The sequence below is a fragment of the Molothrus ater genome, chromosome 3 (genome assembly GCF_012460135.2).
Source record: "Molothrus ater isolate BHLD 08-10-18 breed brown headed cowbird chromosome 3, BPBGC_Mater_1.1, whole genome shotgun sequence".
In the NCBI taxonomy this organism is placed as follows: Eukaryota; Metazoa; Chordata; class Aves; order Passeriformes; family Icteridae; genus Molothrus; species Molothrus ater.
Window position 1 is genome coordinate 28,210,903 of NC_050480.2, and position 20,512 is coordinate 28,231,414.

At 46.4% G+C, this 20,512-nt stretch overlaps 1 protein-coding gene across 2 annotated transcripts in view; it reads left to right on the forward strand.

Annotated features, from left to right (window-relative positions):
* The first annotated feature begins 2,310 nt into the window (after nt 1-2,310).
* Nucleotides 2,311-20,512, forward strand: part of LOC118685632 (uncharacterized) — a 60,857-nt gene continuing 42,655 nt past the window's right edge. For both annotated transcript variants that reach the window (XM_036381262.1, XM_036381263.1), the window contains exon 1: nt 2,311-2,877. In XM_036381262.1, coding sequence (XP_036237155.1) covers nt 2,773-2,877 — 105 coding nt within the window. In that variant the 5' untranslated portion in view covers nt 2,311-2,772. The remainder of the gene's footprint in view (nt 2,878-20,512) is intronic.

Consider the following 20,512-nt stretch of genomic DNA (forward strand, 5'->3'; position numbering starts at 1 on the left):
ATAACACTATGAATTATCCCTGGAAAATATTTTGCTATCCTCAGATAGAAGTTACTTGGTAGTATTCTGCAACCTGTATGTGGAGGAGCAATGTCTCCAGCCCTCTCAGGAAGCTTTCTTTCCACTATGTGATGCAGCAGTGTGACTTGTCTTCTACTGGGAACCCATTCAGCACATTGAGCCTCATCCTCAGGGCACAGATCACCTAAGGGTTGCAGCAGTAGGTTGTAGCTCTGCTTTCTGTGAGGGTTTCTTTTCTCTGGGGGCCTGCTAAATTGCTTGTTGCTGTCTGCAGCAGTGTGTCACTGTGCCTCACTCAGAGGAGATGCTGGATGCCGTGGATTGATGATTCTGGTCATATGAAATACAAAGCAAGAAAGAAACAGCTGCTCTGCAGGTATTTGCTGAAACACGTATAGGTAAAGGTTGCAGAAGCAGCATTTGTAGAATTAGTTTCTCTCAAATTGCAAGTGCCCCAAAAAAGACCTTGTTCATCAGCACTTGATTTTGCTGCTTGCCCTGAAAGGCCCTGCAGCAGGTTAGGATGCCTAGCACAATCCCTTCCCAGGCTGGGCTCCCCACTGCTGTCCTGTGGTGTAGTGGGGTGGGGTGAGCTCAGGTAGAACCTGTGATGTTACGGTTGGGATGGCAGCTTCTGCTTTTCCCTGTTTCAGGAAGCTTTTTCAGCTTCATCTCTTCTGAAACAAACAACCGGGCCCTGGCATGTGCCTGCCCCCATGCTTGATCTCTGAATGGGAAAGCAATCATACACAGTAGTTTAAGCTGACTGTGGTTTATGGGTTATATCTTACAGACCATTACAAGGACAGCCACTGTCTCCAGAGTTGAAATAAGGAATGAATAAAGGCTTGGGGAATTTCGCTTTATATGGAAAAAAAAAGGAAAGAATTATTAGAGAGTCTCAGTTGTTGGGCTTTAGAATATATATTGGTTATGTCCCAGGAATAATTCTTATCTAGCAAAATACAATATTGCATATCTCTATGGAGGATTTCTGGTTTCAGTTAGCATTTTACTCCCTCCTGCTGGATGCAGGATGCCAGACTAGCAATCTGCTCGTGTGCACTATTCCCTGGGTTTTTTAAATTCATACAATAAGAAAAGCAGAAGTACCTATAGCAATATGTGGTGGCTTAAAGTCATAAGGTTGGATTGTGATTTCAATTTGGTGTGAACTCAGGGAAAAATAGGTGAAAACAAGTTCACGGTGTGAATGCAGGATGCACTGATCAAGTATGGTTTAACAGCTGAGACAGTTTCCTACTGCAGACATCTTCTAAGAAGGCACTATCTGAAAAGCAAAAATTTTGCTTTCTGGCTCAGACTCTCTGCTTGTTGTACTCCTTCAAGAAAAAATTCTTTGCTTAGTGGAGCTGAACCGAGGCCCTTTCCCCGCAGCAAAGATGTGCTCTCTCTTTTCCACAGTCAGCACTTTAGGAGCGCTCTTATCTTGTTACAGGCCTGCTGGCTGAGAACTGGGAACACACAGTTAACCAGCCCGTGCTCCTCTGGAATTTGTACACAAGCAGAGACCTCTGCAATGCTTCCTGGCTTGTCCCAGGAGGAAGGTTGGGACAAAAGGCTCTGCTGGCCCCCAGGGACCAGTAATGGGCAACAGGGACCTTTCACCCAGACACGGGGAGTTCATCGCTGGCACGGAGCTGGCAGTGGGTGAAAGCCCTTTGCTGTTACTGCTGCCAAACGTGTCGGCAGCTTCCTGTGGGTTCAAAGGGGCCGGGAGCCTATCAGTCAGCCTCTGATAACTTTCCTGACTGTTTTGCCAGGGAGCTGCTGTTGGACTGCCCATGGAAACGGGGCACCTTGCTTGTGCCCGAGGATGGCTGGTGCAGCAGGAGCTGGTGCCGGCCTGGCCCCGCGCCTGCATTTCTGTGGGGAAAGACTGTGGCGACTTCACTGCTGCTGCAGGCGCCGTGCGAGTTCCCGGGGTGGCTCAAGGGACTCGAGACAGGACCCCCGAGCCCTCCCTATGGATCTGTGCTCTGGATCGGAAGGCAGGACAGACAGGTCACGGCATCCCGTTGTGGGATCCCCGGACTGAGCGGGCTGCAAGCAAGGATGCGGTAGCGCAGAGTCAGCGAGCAGTCCCCCACATCCCGAGCAGCTCGGGGGACTCAAGGAACGCCGGCGGCCGGGAAGGGCCGGTGACCCTTTAAGCGGAGTCCCCGCCCCGTGCCGCCCCGTCCCGCCCCGTCGGGCCAATGTGCGCCGCGGCTGCCGCGCCGCTCGGTACGAGTTTCCCGTGGCGGCGGTGCCGGAGGGAGCCCGGGGTGGCGGCGGCCCGCGGCAGCAGCGGGGCGCGATGCCCGATGCCCGATGCCCGCCCGGGGCTGACCGGGCGGCAGCGCTGCCGTGAGCGGAGCCCGGCGCCTCGCCCAGGGAGCTCTGCCGTCCCGCAGTGAGCGCTCTGCGCCGAGTGTCTCTCGTCCCCTGCAGCACGCTGCCAGCTGGTACCTCCCTCCTTTCTGAAGCGTAACTGAGGAGGGGGTGGAAGGCAGAGGAAGTTTGGTGCTCAGTTTTTTTCTGTAGGCTTTGGAGCGGGATTCCCTTTGCGTGGCAGCGCGGAGGGCTGCAGGACAGGAGGGGAAGGGGCGCAGCCGGGAGCCGGGGCTGTGCGGAGCCGTGCCCCGCCGCCGCCGCCGCCGTGTACCTGCGGCGCTGGATGCGAGCTCCGCGCAGCTCCGCCGAGCGTAGCGGCAGCGGCGCGGCAGATGCAGATGCGTGCGTGTGTGTATGCTTAACCCTTTCTTGGCTCCTCGGATTTGTACCATGCTGAAGATCCTCACCAAAAAGCTCAGGAACCAGAGTTTGAATGAAATTCAACCTTTTCAGCTAAAGGTAAGGAAAGCCGGTTTTGTCTCGGTTGTTTTTTGTCCCCTTCAGGTAACTACTAAGAGGGCCTTGAGAAGCTGGAAACTTGCAGTGTTTATTATGCTGGGTCAGTTTCCTCTCAGCCAGTGTGCTCAGGAGGAACTGGCCTAGGCTGTATTCCTGTTACTTAAAGTCCCGTTCCTATGCCCTCAGAGTTACCCTGCACAATTCAGATAATACAGAAAGGTGTATGGAGACAGATGTATCTGTCTGTTCTTTAGAATGTTTTCCTTTTGATGGGATTCACATTTAACTGTGTAGGCATTTGCCTAGATACCTTTGTACGTGGGCAATCCGTAGCCTCTCAGCCCTTTCCAGGCTAGAATCCCACTGTGCTAGGTACTGTACAGACATGATTTACCTAAAATGCCTTTCAGCTCGTTATTTGCATTTCTCCTTCTTCTGGTCCTCAAGGCCAGAATCTGAGCTGAAGTTTGCAGGCTGGATCATTGCTTTGACCCATAGCTTTCCAGATTCTTCTTACATCCGTTTTTAATGTTTAAAATAAAACTGAGGACCACAGATTCAGGATGAGAACTGTCTAAGCCCTTCCTGCCAAATATAAAGAGGAATTTTTGAGCCATTTACTGCAGGATAAAAATGGAGCCATGACGAATGCGTAAAAAATACCAAATCCTGATTTGGCAAAATTGTTGTGAACCAAGGGATATCCCCTGAAATCAGCAGAGTTACTCTGGATTGGCACCAATGCTGTGGGAAGTGCAGCACCTGGCCCCAAATAAAAGAAGGGATCTGGGAAAAGTAGCAGCCCTCGTTGCCTGAGTTGGGGGCTGGGGATCCGTATACCAGACTCTAGTGGAGTCTTTTGTATGTGTTACACAGAGGCTCATTGCCGTGTGGCTGCACTTCTGCGCAGTCACTCTGGACAGGCTGATGGCAACTTTGATGAAACATAGCACTGTTTCTAACAAAGTTTGCTGTACTTCTTCCTCTGGGGATTGCACATTTTGTGGCTCTCAGGGGAGGCAGGGTTAGGTTTTATTGTTGGAAGTAAAGTAAGGGCAATGCTTTAGGTTGTAGTGGATCAATTCAGCGCAGAGTATTTGCAGAGGCAGTGAGGGTTTTTTTAACACTGTGTTTCTGGGCCTTACAGCTGCAATCTCTTCCTTTAGCTTTATTGTTTGTCTCTTGGAGCCTCAGGTTGTGAAACCGTGAGAATCTTTGGAAGGAGCTCTCAGAGGTGGATACAGCCTTCAGGATGCTTGGAGGCATGCAGGAAAATGTGCATGAGTGGGCATCTGCAGCCATTTTGTTCATGTTAGTGCCAAGGTTTTGTGCTGCAGACAGGTGGTCTGCGTTTTTGCAGGCTCAATAGAGACAGTTCAGCTTGCACTGTGCCTTGCTTGCAAGGCTGTTGCATAGCTCATCAGAGCTGTCTCTGCAGCCTGCAGTGGGGTGTGCTACAATGACTGGTACACATGTGTATGGGCAGAAAGCCAGATGTGCAAACTCTGTCTTTAAATCTGTTTTGTGGGCCTTTGGGGACCGTGTGCAGCTGCCTGGTCTTGGTTGAGCCTTGCAGCAGCATACTAATTGCTTAATGGAGTGTGCAGTGCTCTGTCTTAGGTGTTGGACCAGAGCTCCTTGCAGGTATGAACCCTGGATAGGTGTCACAGGGGTGAGCAGTGTGGAAGCTTCTGGTGGCTGTGCTGTGCATGGACCCTGTGTCAAGGCCAAATGTCCTGTACCATTTTGCTCTACTGCCCTCGTGATATGGGGCTGCCAGGCACTGACCAGACTCAGCCTTCTTGGCCTTGGTCTGTGTCTGTGCAGGTCTGTACATATTCTGGCTTGTATGGTAAATGCATTATTTAAAAGGTCCAGTGTGCTGTCATTGAAACCTACTGAAAAGTTAGGTGAGAGCACAGAACCAGGTCTGTAGGTTGGATAGAGTAAGAATTAATCTACATTGACCACCCAAACCAAGTGCTTTCTGAGCTTTAATAACAGTGTGCTTAGCTGCTCACCTCCTTCATTGCCCACTCACTTTAGCACTTTACGACTTTTTTGGGAAGTTCCCAAATTGAAGGAAAAGCAAGCTGCTGGTGTGCTTCTAGATTACAACTGTACTGAAATTAGCCGAAGTCCCAGGAGCCTTCCTTGGGTAAATTGTCAACTCATTTTTACAAGCGTGGAAGACTTGACCAATCTTGGATTGGCATCCAAGCTTTGGGAATCTTTTCAGGAAGAAATTTCTGCCCACTATAAAGGTTTTATTTTTGTATAGTGTATCTTCAATTGGTTTAGTGTGGCTGTAATAGGGCCTCCTAGTTTTCCCCTGCTTGGAGAAGCTGAGGGGATGCCATGGCCTTCTGTAAGTGAAACCGAAAAATAAGCAATCTCTGGGTGTTGATGTAATGGACTTCTCTTTTTCCATTCTAAAGCTGGCCTTTAGGCAGTTGGCAGCTAGGGCTCCTCAGAGGATTTTGACTCGAGATGTGCTGGTGTCTCTCAGAAAGTGTCTCTCCATTTCCCTTTCACCAGAAGTCACCATGGTGGGAAGGGAGGGACTGACTGACACTTCACCTAATGTTGGGTTAGCCTGCTCAGCCAGCAGTTTCTGATAAGGGTGGCTGGGCTGTCAAGTGTGATAGTTAGGGTTCAAATTTGAGTGCCTTGCCTTGGAAGACAGCTGACTTTGCTTCACAGAATCCCAGAATGGGTAAGGTTGGAAGGGATCATCTGTTCCAGGCACCCTGCTCAAGCAGGGTAATGCTAGAGCAAGGGGCACAGGATTGTGTCCAGGGAGCTCTTGAATAACTCCAGTGAGGAAGACTCCACAACCTCTCTGGACTTGGTCGCCCATACAGTAAATAAGTTCTTCCTTATGTTCCGGTGGAACTTCCTGTGCATCCATCTGCTCCTGCCTGTTGCCGCTTGTCCTATTGCTCAGCACCACTGAGAGCCTGGTTCCATCTTCGTGACACCCCCTCTTTAGGTGTTTATATACATTGGTGAGATTCTCTGTGTTGCCTCTGTTTGAAACTGAGCAGGCCCAGCTCCCTCAGCCTTCCCTGGTAAGAGAGATGTTCTAGTCCCTTAATCATCTTTGTTACCCTCCACTGGACCCACTCAGGAGATCTACGTCTCTCTTGTACTGAGGAGCCCAGAACTGGACACAGCACTCCAGATGTGCCTCACCAGGGCTGAGTAGAGGGGCAGGATCACCTTGAGCTGCTGGCAGTGCTCTTCCTAATGCACCCCAGGATACCAGTGGCCTCCTTGGCCACAGGACACACTGCTGGCTCATGGATGGCTTGTTGTCCACCGGGACCCTCAGGTCCTTCTCCACAGAGCTCCTTTCCAGCACCTGAGCCTGTGCTGTTCCATGTGGTTATTCTTCCCCAGGTGCAGGACTCTGCACTTAGCTTTGTTGAATTTCAGAAGATTCCTCTGTGCCCATCTCTCCAACCTGTCCTTATGAAGGGCTGCACAGCCCTCTGGGGTATCAGCCACTCCTCCCAAATTTGTGACATCAGTGAACTTGATGTGGAGGCATCTGCCCCTTCATCCAAGTCATTGATGAATGAGTTAAACAATATTGGGCCCAGTATTGAACCTTGGGGGACACCACTAATGACAGGCCTTCATCCAGACTGCCACTGATTATGACCATCAGCCAGTTCTCAATCCACCTCCCTGTCCACTCATCCAGTCCATGCTTCGTGAGTTTGCCTATGAGGATGTTGTGAGAGACAGTGTTGAAAGTCTTGCTGAAGTCAATGTAGACAATATCCACTGCTGTCCCTTTGTCCAGCCAGGCAGTTGTTTCATTTTAGAAGGCAATTGGGTGTGTCAGGCATGACATTGGTAAATTCATGCTGACTACTCCTTGTCATCCATGTGGATAGACATGGCCTCCAGAATGAGGTATTCCATCACATTTCTAGGGATTGAGGCAGACTGGCTGGTAGTTGCCTGACTCCTAATTCTTGCCTTTTTTGAAGACTGGGATAACATTTGCTTTTTTTCCAGTTTTCCGCCACCTCTCTCTGATTGCCACAACCTTCCAAAGATGATCCTGAATGCCCTAGCCATGGTATTTGTCAGCTTTCTCAACATTTGTGGAAGCATCTCATCAGAGCCTGTGGAGTTGTGCATGTCAAGTTTTCTGAGGTGTCTTTCCATTGGATACTTGTGCCCCTGTGGTAGGGGCAGCATGTCCACTCCTGAGCTCATAGCACAGCCTGTTAGCTTAAGAGCTTCAGCTCTTCAACCTTCAGCTGCTGTGGCTCAATCCAGGAAAGGAGAGGGCACTGCCTGGTGCCTTGGTCTTTGGTCTACCACTTATTTCAATGATCTGGTGTTATTGGCTAGATATTAGGCCAGATTCAGGAACCTTTTGGGCTGCTTTTGAGCCAGAAGTAGGTCTGACTTCAAAGGTTAGGGATCATCTTTGATAACTGCTGGTAACTAAGTGTTCCAGAGCACTTGAGACAGAAGGAAAAAAGTGGGATCAGGGGAGTCTCCCATATGGTAGTGGAATGCTTCAAAACCAGGAAAGTGAGAGGGGCCTGTAACTCAATGCCTGATTTTAATTTTTTTTTTGTGTTGGTTGTCCAGTATTACGGTCTAGTATAGTTTTTTATTATTTTCTTTCCTAGTTTTAGACTTGTAGCTTTGAGAAGCACTTCCCGAACTATTAAGTCAGGCTGATCAAGGAGCTTTTAAAATGCATATCTTGGGCTTGCATGTGGGTTTGTGATGGAGTACTGATATTGAGCCCTTAGAAATGCTCTCAGACCAACTCCATGAGCTTTCTGTAAATCAAATGTCTTATTCATCCCCACAAGTTGGGGTAGGGGTTTCTCATACGAATATGTTTCTTCCAAGTTTCTCTTTAACTCTTGGGGCCTTGCTATTTATGTAGTGGCTCAAGTGTGGGTGTCTGTTTTCTGAGCTTTACTTGCAAGCAAGCTCCTTCGGGCAGGGAGCATCTGGCTGGAACAAGTCTGTGCATTGCCAGTCAAACTAAGCCCTTAATTAGTGGCCCTAGGTGTTATCAGAATGAAACAGTTGGATTGTGGTGTGTTAAAAAATTAACTGGCTGGAACATGCAGCTAAAGAAGACTGAGCACTTTAAAGGTGGCAATTTCATTCCAGCTTGCTGTTGACACAAACAGCTTTGGAGGTGATACAACTGATGTTCTAATCAACAAAGGCTGTTTAATTACTTATGTACTTGGCATATTCACTTTGGTCTTGGGCAGAGATAATACAGACATGTTTGTCACTTCCTTAATGTTGATCAGTGATACAAAGTCAAATGTGAGTGTTCTGGTGACAGAGAACTGCATCTCTCTTCTACATAGCTTTAGCCTTATACCTGCTTAAAGGGAATTGTGTGCTAGGTGCTAGCAAAGCCACTGTGTCAGTTCTCTTCATGTACTCTTGCAGCTTAGACACGAGCATACACAGCACTGGGGGCCAGAAAATCATCTCAGTTATTTTCTATTGGCATCTGTACCTGGAATCAGCTGTAACACTCTGGTCTGGCTGGCCAGCCCCAACAGGCAACTGGGAATCATCTTCATCCTCCCTGTGTGAAGGGGATTCAGCTGGCTGTGCAAAGTGAACCTCAAGGCTGCAGGCAGTGACTCCCTTAGTCAGTGTCCCTGTGGTAGCTTGTTACTCTGGAGCTGGGAGCATTATTTTTTTTCTCCTTAGACCAAAAAAAAAGAGTGGAATAGCATTATTATTGATGCACAGTATATTGAGTATGCTTTCAAAGATCTGCTCAAGTGCTCAGGCTTATTTTGAATGAGGACAGACTGATTTCAGCCTTCCTTTGGGCTGACTGCTTGTCGTGTGTCACAGGTCTTCAGCTTGGCACAGGGAAAATTTAGCTTTGTCTGCTGTGGTGTATGCAGGTTTTCTCTCCTTTGTGGGTTTTTCAGCAGATGCCACAGGTTCATTCCTCTAGAGCTGGAGGGCTCTGTTTTACATTGAAAGTTTGCTTTTCTTCCTGTTACACCAGCTGGCTACGTTAGGTGCTTCTGGTTTGTCATTATCACAGGAAAGACACAAACGCATGAATCTAAGTGTGCAAGTACAGTTTTGACTTTTGGAGTACCTATGAATGTGCCTGAAGTTAGGCTTGTGATAATTTGGACTGAAAATATGTATGTTAGTGGTTAGATACTTCGCTAAGTAAGCTAAGTGCTGTGATAGATACTTAGCTAAGGCAAAGAGTAGAACAGGCAATCCCAGCCACTTTAAGCCTTAGGTTTTTGAGACTTCTGCCTGAGGCATTGTAAAATAATGGGTTTGCGATTCTTTCTACTTGGCTTTGAAGATCTGGATCTTTAAGGGTTGTCATCTTTTCTGTGCAGACATTCAGCACTTATAATCTCCTGTAATGACTTAATTCCAAAGAGTGATACTTCAGACAAATTGCAGATCCTGCATGTACAGCATGATGGGGCATTCATGGAAATTGAGGTAGTTTGTTGAGACATTCTCTCAGCTGCCTTTATGATGGATAGGAAACTATGGAGTAGCTTAAAAAAAGTCCACCTCCCAAAGGCACAAAGAAATCTCATTACTTTTCCTTGTATTTCCCAATTTTTGGTTTTTATTTGAATGAAAACTAGATTCTGAAAAGTCAGTGCTATGTATTTGGCGATTTCAGTGAAAACTGATTATTTTTCTTTGCTGCATAGTGCAGTTCTTAATTTCCTGCTGTCATCCATTGTCCTACAAGTTCCAAATTTGTTGCACTGTTTAGGTTGTTAAATGTCTTCTTGAGCACGTAAAGAGCTCATATTTGAGGTGAAAACAGAAAGCAAAACCAGGTCATTATTTTAATTATGTGGCTTTCACAAAAAAGTGGGTTCACTTTTTTTCATAGTAAAAAGCAAGGCTTGCATCTGCTTAGGAGAGTTTTGCGGAGTGGTGGGTGGGCAGGGCACCACTCAGCTGTAATGTGTCAGCCTGGCCAGCTTCCCTGGCTGCTCCTGGAGCATGCCTGGGGTCACAACAGTGTTGTTGGGCTCCCTCAGAATGGGAACCAAGGGCTGTATTCCCTTTTCAGCGGGAAATAACACTCCCACACACATTGTAGGCAGCGCCAACCCCTCCCACCCCCGTGCCTTTATCTGTAGCCCCTGTTCTCCTGTTGAGAGGGATTCAGGTTGCCGGGTGATCCAGCTCTTCCTAGCAACCGGCGTGGCAGGTATGTGTGTGCAGGGCTGTGTGCTGCTGCAGGAGCTGCTGGACGTGGCCCTGGGCAGCGCCTGCCTGTCCCCTTGTCCCCCTGCCACCGGTGAGCAGCAGCCAGCCGGCTAAGCTGTTTGTGAATAGGCACCAGCACCACCCACAAGTGCTCAGCGGGAACACCCAGGCGAGGATTTAGAGAAAAGCCAATTAGTTGTGACCTTTATGTGCACTGAAAGCATTCCCTGTGCAGCGAACTCTGCTGTGACCCAGGCCTGGGAGTTGATGTAAGGGACATATGGCCCAGTGTGACCTGTGCAGAGCTGTCTCCATGCCAGTCTGGGCACAGGGCTGCCCAAGCTGTGGGGATGCAGCAAGCAGGCGAAGCGTGGCTCAAATAAGGTTTCTTCTGTTTTGGCATGGTCACGCCTTGTGGGTGGACAGCTCAGGGTGTCTCTAGGCATTTCTTCCCTCTCTTGCTATGTTCTTGCTCTTTGTTCCCATTATAACCTCCTCTCTGCCATGGACTGGTCTGTTTGGACACAGACCTGGCATCCATATGTACCTCAGTCTGTATGTCACACTCAATGGTTCAGTTCCTGTAGGACAGGCATTTTTAGGCTGGGGCATCGCAGGAGCTGGCTGAGGCAGAGGGAGCAGATCTTACATGATGATGAGGGTTTTTTAGTTTGTTTGTTTTTGTCTGTTTTGTTGTTGTTTTAATCTCCTTTATAATCACTGCAGCACACCAAGTGCTCAGCCAGGTGAACTTTTGCTGTTGTCCTGTTGAGCAGCTCTAACAGAATTGGAATGGCACAACAGAGTACACTTGTGAAGAACTCACATGTTCTCTGGACCGTCCTTGATGGCTTCATGGAAGGTGAAATACCATGGATGCATATGGAAACTTCCTGTTGGACTTGTATGTAAGAAACTATCTTGCTTGGTAGATTTGCACCGAAGCTGCTACATGGCTGCATGTGCAGTAATCCAAATCCTGGTTCTTTCTAGTTATTCTATGTTAGCACAAAAGAATGTCATCTAAGGGTGGCAGGGGCTAAAAGCCCAAAGAAGATTGTGTGAGTGCTTCCCAAAGCAGCTGGTGTGGATCAGCCCCCTTGTTTCTTTGTTTCCAGCCCTCTCCTCCCCCAGCACTCTTCTCCAGGCGGCTCATCATCCAGGCTCAGCCTGCTGCAGAGAACTCCAGCTTGCCCAGGCCTGAGCTGTGGTGCTGGGAGCAGGTCAATGTGTGTGCTCCACTGGCATGCGCCCTTTGGATGAATGTTGTGAGCCAGGAGATGCAGTGAAACCTGGGGAGGTGTCCGTAAGGCATAGGGATAGCTGGTAGGCTGTGGGTTGCCTCCCTCAAACAGCATGAATGGGTTGGTTGGTCCTTGTGCCCAGCAAACACACCTGAGGAAAGGCCTCTGCTGCTTTGCCTGGATTCACCTCCCCATCCTAGCTCCAGCATCAGGCCACGTGAGATGGTAGTGTTTTGTTAGTCATGTCTCCTGTTTCATGGATAGGTTCACCTGCACTTTGTTGCCTGACTTCAAGCAGATGGTCCTTGTCTAAATTTAGATTTATGAAAGGATGGGAGATGCCTGGTATTTGTGAGATGTCCAAATACCTCAATATTCATAAATGTCCACAATGAGAATAGGCAGGCCTTAGTTTCTGATATACCTAGGGATCAAACTATTCCTTGGTAGCTGATTAATTGATTTTTCTGGGCTACAAACCTGGTTTTGAGCCAGGATTTCAAGGAGATCAGGCAATTTGAGTTGCTGATAGCACAAAGATCCTACCCCTTCACATCTATTTTATTCAGCAATCTGTCTCATCTTACTCCTTCCTAACAGGGTCACATTGTTTCCATGATGCATGCTGGTTTTTATTTAATTCATGTCCTTACTTCTTGGCATAACACAATCTGCCAAGCTCTATATGGACATAAGATGAGAATAAAATTTCCTTTGGTTGAATGGGGAATTTCCCATCTTAAGGAAAGGTGCCAGACAGGCAGCTAAGTTCTCCAGTTTGCTAAGAGTGTGTCTGGATATAAGCTGGAAAAATATAAAATAATCCTTCCATATCCTGTCACCCAGTTATTACACACAAAGCCAAGTGGTTATTCCAGACAGTTGTCTGCAGCCAGACTATTCTTGTGCATGTGGGTTTTTTTTATATATAGTTTTTCTTTATTCCTATGAGTTGGTTATTCCAAGGAAATAACTATGGCAAGAGGCTAATTAAGAAGAAAGAACAGAAGTATTTGGTGTAAAGCATATAAACTGAAATAATTTAGAGGCTTGAAAAATCAGCAGCTTCCATGTATAGATTGTTTTGTTCTGAGAGACCCCTTTTTGTTGTGGCTTGGACAGAGCCAATCACTTTTGGGAAACCCCTCAATGGTGTTTTGGAGAGGGCTGCAGTGCATGCAGCTTTTCCCATGTTGCCCGTGAGCTGATATGTGGGGATGCTAATTTGGTATGTGGTGCTTGGACACTGTCTCAGTAGCACTCTGTGGTGGGGTGAGTTGGACCTGGCAGAACACTGTCACACTTTGTGCATCCCCCTTACCTTGTGACATTGCAACTAATTGCATGGTCTGTGTCCTGCTTCCATGAACGGGATTTAGGAGCATCCATCCCATGTTAGACCTACAGCTTCCCCCAGTAGCCTATCCTCCTGCATTAGTAACCCAGTAAGTTTTTTCTGCCTAAACCTGTTCATTTTACACCACCAAATCTGTGTAGGGGTATTTACATGCAGAGCGTCCTGTGGTAGAGTATTTCACACCTTAACTACGCACTGCCAAATGATCACCTGTTATTTGTTTGGGACCTACCTCATATAATTTAATTTTGTGCCTTCCTTGCTGTATATTGGAGAAGAGAGTGAATATTCAAATTCTGTCTTCTTTTCTAGGTCATCCCTCCATGTGTGGGATGATTTGACAACCCGTTTGTCAGATTTTCCCAACTAGGAACCACTTGGAATCACAAAATATTTACCAGGAAAGGATCTGGTGCAGTGAGAGACATTACAAGTTATGACATGTTCCTAACTCTTACTTTGAAAGTGCCTGACCAGATGGATCAAAGACCTGGTCTGAAAGGATTAACCTACTGGTTTGCTGTGTGATAAAACACAAGAATTTTGGTGTAAATCCACAGAGATGAAACAGCTCTCATCTGCTTGCACTCAGAGGGGTTAATGTGAGATTTTAAGGGGAGGAGAAGCCTGAAATGTCTCATGTGCTCCAAATGTATTTTCCAGCCTGACTGTAAGGCATTGTTCCTTGTGTTTGCAAATGTGGCTAATGTAGTTCTTTATGGCTGAGCAGAGGTGAGTATCGAGTGAGGTCTCCCAACACAAGCAACTTCTCCTCAGCTAAGGAAGTATCTCAGGGCAAAGGCACTTACCCTCTGAGTCTTTTGAGTAGGGAATGGAAAAACTGTTACCAGATGTGTTGTTTATGCCAGCTGCTGTCAGCCGTGCTTCCCTGGTTGAGGGGACTCATGGAATGCTGGGGAGCTGCTGTAAACTTGCCTGAGAAGCTGGCCTGTGCAAAGAAACCTTTCCCCATCACAGCAGTAGTAACTGAGCTAGGCTGGTGGGGTGGCGTATCACTCGGGAGGGCTGCGTTTAAATCCCTGTGGCCAAGGCAGGAATGGTTGGCTCTGGTGTGAGCAGCCAGCTCCCATCCTCCCTCCCTGAGTAAATGCATTACAGATAAGATCAGCTATTAGAGGTGCCTCTCAGTTCTAGGTGTCCCTTGTGCTGTCTTCCTCTTATGTCTGAGAGGGTTTTAAGCCTCTGATAAATAGTGTTGCTTTTAATCTGACTTTTTGGAGCTGAGGTTTAGCAGCAAATGGGCTGTAAATTACAAATGGAGCTAAGTCACTGTATCTTAGTGCAGCGTGGATGAGGCCCTGTATAGAAGGTCTTTAATCCTTCGGGTCCTTTTTGTCTTCCTGGATTGCTGTGCTTTGTGGTGTCAACATTGCTGAATAACACTGCTCCTGCCGGGTGTGAGACAGGGATTGCCAGGGCTCCAAGCTAAGAGCTGTCAGGGGGAGTGAGAAGCTGTGTGGGAGGAGTGTAGGAGATTGGTGGGACACTTACTGGGAAGTGGCACACCTGGGAGCTTTATAGGTAGAAGTGGAGCTGGAAGAGTGTATGGTTTCTGTCACTTGTAATAAGAGCTATAAACCTTAACTAGCCTCTTAAGCTAACAACATAAGGATGGTTTGAGAATTTTGTCTCAGGTCTTGCTACCAGAAGGAGTGACACCAGAAGGAGCGACACATGGAGCTGTACCATTCCCCTGGCTCCCATGCTACAGAAGTGGTCTTCTTTGGAACACAGTGGTCTGGGAAGTCAAGAGATTGAAGGATTAAAGACTCCATTTCTGTGGTGACACCTTGGTTACCAGACCCCATCCACCTGCTGAGTGAGGGCTGTAGTGACTTTATCTCTGTTTTTAACAAGTGAAATTTATAACATTGAAACTGTGGTTCCAAACATGACTGCAGCTCTGTTTAATCAGAGAGATTCTTGTTCTAATAGTGGCTTTGAGGATAAATAAACTCAATAATGTTCTCTCAGATTTGGAGTATTTTTTGTGGTATGGAACAGAGTCTGGGTAGATTTTGCCTAGGAGGCCTTTTAAAGACTAATTTTTTAATTGATAGCATTTCTTTTGTGTCTTTTGCTGGCACAGAGGTGTGATGCCTGATGGGAGGAGTGTGTGCCTCTTTATGGGTGCCTATGCCATTGGTAGAACAAAGTCTGTTCTAATGTGTTTGCAAGTAATTATTTCTATTTTGGGTGGAATTTGAAAGCATGATCTTAGTTTTATTCTTGTAACAATATTTGCCCGGAGTTCCTGAGAACAGACCCTGGATGGATAGAAGTCTCAATTGCAGGCATCAGCTGTATTCCCTTCCCTGGGACTGGGGAACATGGGGTATCTAGTTTCTGGTGCCTGTGCACTCCCAAGTGTTCAAGCACCATAGGCTCACTGGTGGTGTAAACATACTTTTCTGGATTAATGGTGAAGCATCAGGACTTGCTGGGTTTCTTGGGTTGATTGGTTTCTATTTTGTAAATCCTCTGGTGTTTTTAGTCTTCTCCTGCAAAATCATCTCAGCTGAGCCCTGGGAAGAGCAGGGGAAGGTTTTGAAAAAGAGGTTTGCACACTCCGACTGCTGCAAAAAGAACTGATGTGGGGCAGATGAGAGAGTGCAGAGGGTCAGCTGTGTTGGCCTGAACTGTTTTGACCAGTCAAAACAAGAACCCTTTTCCAGGGCTGAAGCCAGCCCCACTGCACTTGTCTGCATAGAGTCCTCTAGTTTACTCTGCTTGCAGATGAGGATCCCCAGCACAAGGGTAGTGTATCTCTGCTTTAGTTCTAATCAGATCTGTCCACAGGTGCCAGTTCTTTCCAGAAGCTGTAGACAGTATGGTCAAGACACACTTATGTATTTGTGAAAGTGCAGGTGGATGAGGGAGAGGATTTAAAATGGTAGGAGGACCAAGCATGAGCCTCCTCACATCCATGCACCTCTTCTATCCTCACTGTTCTCTGTAAGCCTTGTGCCTTCCTTTCAAGATCTAGGTAACCCAGTTTAAGCTCATGCCTCTGGAAATGCAGCTCAGTCATTGCTCCTCAGAACAGAAGCTTGGTTACCATATTCTTTGATTAATGACTGCCACCACTTGCGTCCTGAGAGTTGCCAGTGACCATGTTTGGCAGTATGTGAGAATGGTAAGCACTGAACAAAAATAATAACTGTATTGTTAAAGCATTGCAGATTTGGCTACCTGGAGTGACTCTCTGCTTCCCTCACATCTGTGAAACCACTGACAATTAATACACTCCAGGCCCATGCAGAAGCTGGCATTCCTACAACAGGAATTTTGCTGTACTTGGCATAGGTAGGGCTTAGAAAACAAGGGCCTCAGGGAGTGCTGTGTCCCACTGGCCCATCCCAGCTTTCATTTACCCAACAGCTGCTCTGTCAAGCAGGACCACGTTCGAGGGTTATGAGCCCTAGGTTTGTCTATAGCCATTTGCAAGGAAATGGTGAATAGAGTTTGAAGGCAGACCTACTGTGAAAATTAACAAGGAACATAGTAACATGGAAAAAATATTCTAGAAAAGCTTTTCCAAACCAGGACGCTTCTTGCTGGGAGTTTAGCTGTTGAAGGACCCCAGGTATAGCCTGGGCAGTCATATCTCACATGTGGATGTTTGAAGACTGAACTGAACTTTAACTTGGCTACTTTTCTTGAGGAGAGAGCCAACCTGATGTACTGGCATAAATTCTCCCCAATAATCACTGAATATCTCTCAAAATCAAAGGAGATCTTGGGAAAGGAGTTACACGTTAATTTGAAGGTCTGTTTGACTCATTCCTTCCTTCTTCTTAATGTTCCATGGCTCAAAACTGCCTTTCAGTGTCTCATCATCTACCTTGTTTTCCAACTCTCTCTGATTCAAAGTCTCTTATAATTGGTAGGATGGCACCTCCCTCATTCAAGATCAGGCAGTGTCCCGTGGCAACTGTACCAGTTGTTGACCTGGAAAAATATCACAAAGGAAATGTAGTGAAATGTTTTTGCTAAAGCCAAGCAATGGAAATGGAGAAGAGCCAGCAGCAGAGGCCTGTGCTGTAGGTTGCCCATGTCTGTAGCAGCTGCTCTGTAGGCAGTGTGGCAGGGGGGAGGTGACTACTGGTTTCATTTCTCCAGTTTGAAGTCTGAAGAAATGGAAATCAGTTCCCCATCACAGAGATACCAGTAATCATTGCTGAGCTCATCCATTGCTTTCTGGTTTTGTGCCAGGAACCAGGGTGTGAGACCAACTTAGCAGAGTCTCTTTCCAGGGCTCTTGGAAGGGACTTCACTTAGTTGCAGAGATTCCCTGCAGTGGTCGGCCTGAAGTGAGCAAGCCTGGGTCACAAACAGCCTTGTATGTTCAGCACAGGCAGTGTTGGCCTCTGCCAGGGAAACCACCTCCCTGGAGGTAAACTCCCTCCTTCCCTGCCTCCCTTGCTCCCAGAGGGAGATTGGGAATGATGCCCTCCAGCCTGTGTGCATTCTTCATTCCAGCTGGGAGCAAGGAGTTGCCTGTGGTCAGTTGTATCTCTTTATTATCTCTTCCTCATGAACATACCTACACTAAACCAAACCATGCTGTTGGTGTTTTATGTTTTTAGGACAGTGCAGCCTTTAAGTGGAGCCTGGTGGGAGTTTAGGTCTGCCTTAGAAGTGAGATTTCTTATCCTTTGTAAGCTCACAGATGATTCTTAATATCATTGCTTTTGATTGTATGATAGCAGGATAATTTCTCTTCTGGAAGCCAAACCAAGAGGAATTCCACTTTAACATAGTGGGACTTTTTAATTGTCTGATGTATTTCAGAGCTCTAGACTTTGAGGGTGATGTGACCCTTTAAGACCTTTGCAATTTCAGCTGCAGTTTATTACTCAGTTGACAAGCAGCAGTGTGATCGGAAAGACATATTTTTCTGTCTCTATTTTTTTTCTTGTATCTCCTAGTTTTCTTTCATGTTAAAACTCCCTCAAAAGTGTAAGCTTTACTCTTAAGTTTTCCTTAAATACCATCTGGTTATTTTACAGCAAGCCATATTTCCTTACTAGAGATGGATGAGAAATGAAATGGATGGGAAAGTTAGTTATGTTTCTGTCTGGAACAGAAGGAGTCCTTATCCTGACTGAAGGCACATCAGGTGCCAGAGCTGAAGGTCCCAGGTGTAACACTGGGTGATCCTCATCAGCAGGAGGCTGATTTCTGATGCATTTACTGAAGAAACACTGAAGGGTGGATAGCCTCCTGTCCTTTGGTTTTTGGCTTCTTTTGTGCCATAGCTTGTAAACATTCACACATTTATGTGAATTGAAGATTTTTTTCTGTTCTCTTCAATTATGCATGTTAAGGCAGAGAGTGTGTTGTGCACAGTCCTGGCAACTTTGCTTGAGCAAGAGCTTGGACTATTGTGATACCAGGTGGTGTCTGAATCTATTCATTCTGCAATTGATGTGCTGAGAATGAAACCATGATCTGGTGGGACTTTTGACATGAAGTTTTCCAATTTTCTGCTACAGCAGTGCCACAGTTCTGAATTTCTGAGGGAAATGGGGCTGTCCTGCCTTGGACAAAAGTGAATCTGTGGCTAATATATGGGAGGCTGGAGGCCTGAACACAGTACTGCTGTGCTTAGTGAATTGTTACTGAATGTTTAGGAGAGGATACGGGGAAGAGTCAAGGGAAGAGTATTTATCTCCAGCTAGTCAGAGCATTAGTCTTTGATTCCATAGATCTTTAGTTTTTGGTAAGTCTTGTTATCCAGACTGATACAGAATTTTTTTTTTTTTTTTTGATCTTCCATTAATTTTTGCCTGTGTGAGGTACCATGGCAAGGAGTTTCAGGTAAAAAATTACAGCTCTGCAAGACTAATGGTTAGCCTACTAGGAATGATGGGTCTCTGTTGAGGGACATGAAAGCTAGAGTCTCTTGTTTGAAAGATTTTTCTTTCATGTGCTCTGAAGAAAGCCTCTAGCAAAGTGTTTAAGGCAACTCACAAGGGAATTGGTCTTTGATTGCCCGAGGGACTGGGGAGGGCTCAGTACAGGGGAGTTACCCATAGGAGGCCAGGGGCTGGCAAAATTTCACTTGCACAGGGAAGACTGAATATTTTGGAAGTCCAGGATTGGTAGACACAGACTTCAAACATCAGTCATTTACTCAAATCCACCTCCTATCTTAAGCATCTCAAGCCAGTGACATTGTGCAGTAGCTGTTTGACCTGCCTGTGCTAGATGTCATTGCCTTTTTTTTGGAATCAGTGCCGTGCCATGTATTGACATTCACATTTTACAGAAACTGGAGCTGCTAGGATTCCCACACAGTGCTTAACCTCACTGAAAACCCTGCCGTGTCCAAATGAAAGGTTTTTATGTGGGAATGAGCCACAGCCTAAGGTCAGTACCTCTCCAGTTAGAATGGGAGCCTTAGCTTTTCTAAGGGAGACAGGACCTCTGTCTGTCTGTACAGCAGCCACACAATGGCACCTCAGTGTCAGCTGTCCCCTCTGTGAACTGCCATGGTACAAACAAGGTATTATACCTGCTCTGGGGACAACTAGAAGTCTCTGTGTTTGGCAGTGTTCCTCAGTGCTAGCTGCCTTTATTAAATGATGCATGTGTGTGAACACATACAAGGAAATTGTAGTTGTAGAAGGAAAAACAACGTCCTGTGTTTACTTCAGGAATATCTGCAGTGGGAATAAATCTGAAATCTGACTTGCCTGGTTCATCTTTTGACAGCTGAGAATGTAGTTTAAAGACTAGCAAGGGAGAAAAATATATTTTGATTTCTCAAAGGACACTGTAAATACAGAAGGGCAAAAGGTAGCTTTAAAGAAGGAGGGGGGAAAAAGGTGTCTGCATGCTTTTGGGGGGAACAAAATGCCACAAACACAGTCCTGGAGGATGGTCACAAAATAGGTGTGTTGATTTAATAGTTGTCAAATTCAGTATCGGAATTTTTCAACTGTTACTGTTTCTCTGCATTAGCAGTGTGTCTTTCATAGACACCTAGGTAAGTGTAGCTGCTCTGTTGTGTCTCTGGGTGGCTGAAATACTACAGAGACATCTCCCCAGGGTGGTGGAGGTAAAATGGGTCCAAATCAGTGTCGTGGCTGCATGCTTGCCTCCTCTTTGTAAAAGTCAAGCACAGCACATCAAAGGTGTAAAATGGAAGCATAGCATGTAACCTTTGAAAACGTATTGCTGCTGGATTCTGTTGTGAGCAAGTATTTTGACGCAGCTAAGAATGATGGCCATGTTTGTTATTCTGAATAAAAAGGTGTAAGGAATAGTGAAGTTCGTCTTGCCATGATCATGTTGTTCCAGAACTGTTTCTTATAAAGGTTTCTTTTAAGTATTGCATTTTCCTTTGACTCATTTGCTTTTGGCTGCTGCCAGAGACACATACTAAGCTGTGTAGCTCAATGGTTTGATCTAATAACTTCCAGGTAGGCTCTATGCAGCTGAACAAAAGTCACTTTAGTAGCAAGGTAGGTAGGATTTCCTCTGTGTAGGAAACTCAGAGGCAGTGTGATCTATCTGACCTATAAACGCTTGGTTTCAGATCTCTCAATCCTCTCAAGAGGCAGCTAGCAGGTTTGTTCAGTGTTAGACATGTTTTGAGTAGGTGGCTTGTAGTCCATTGGCTGACACAGAGCAGATGTTCCTGGAAAGTCTTGATATTGACAAAATATGTGAATTGTGGTTAATCTTAGAGCATTCAAAGGTGTTCAGTATAACTGTAAGTTATCTCCTGGAGGGGACAGCTTAACAGTATTGTCTGTGTTTCTGTGCAATTCTGTTT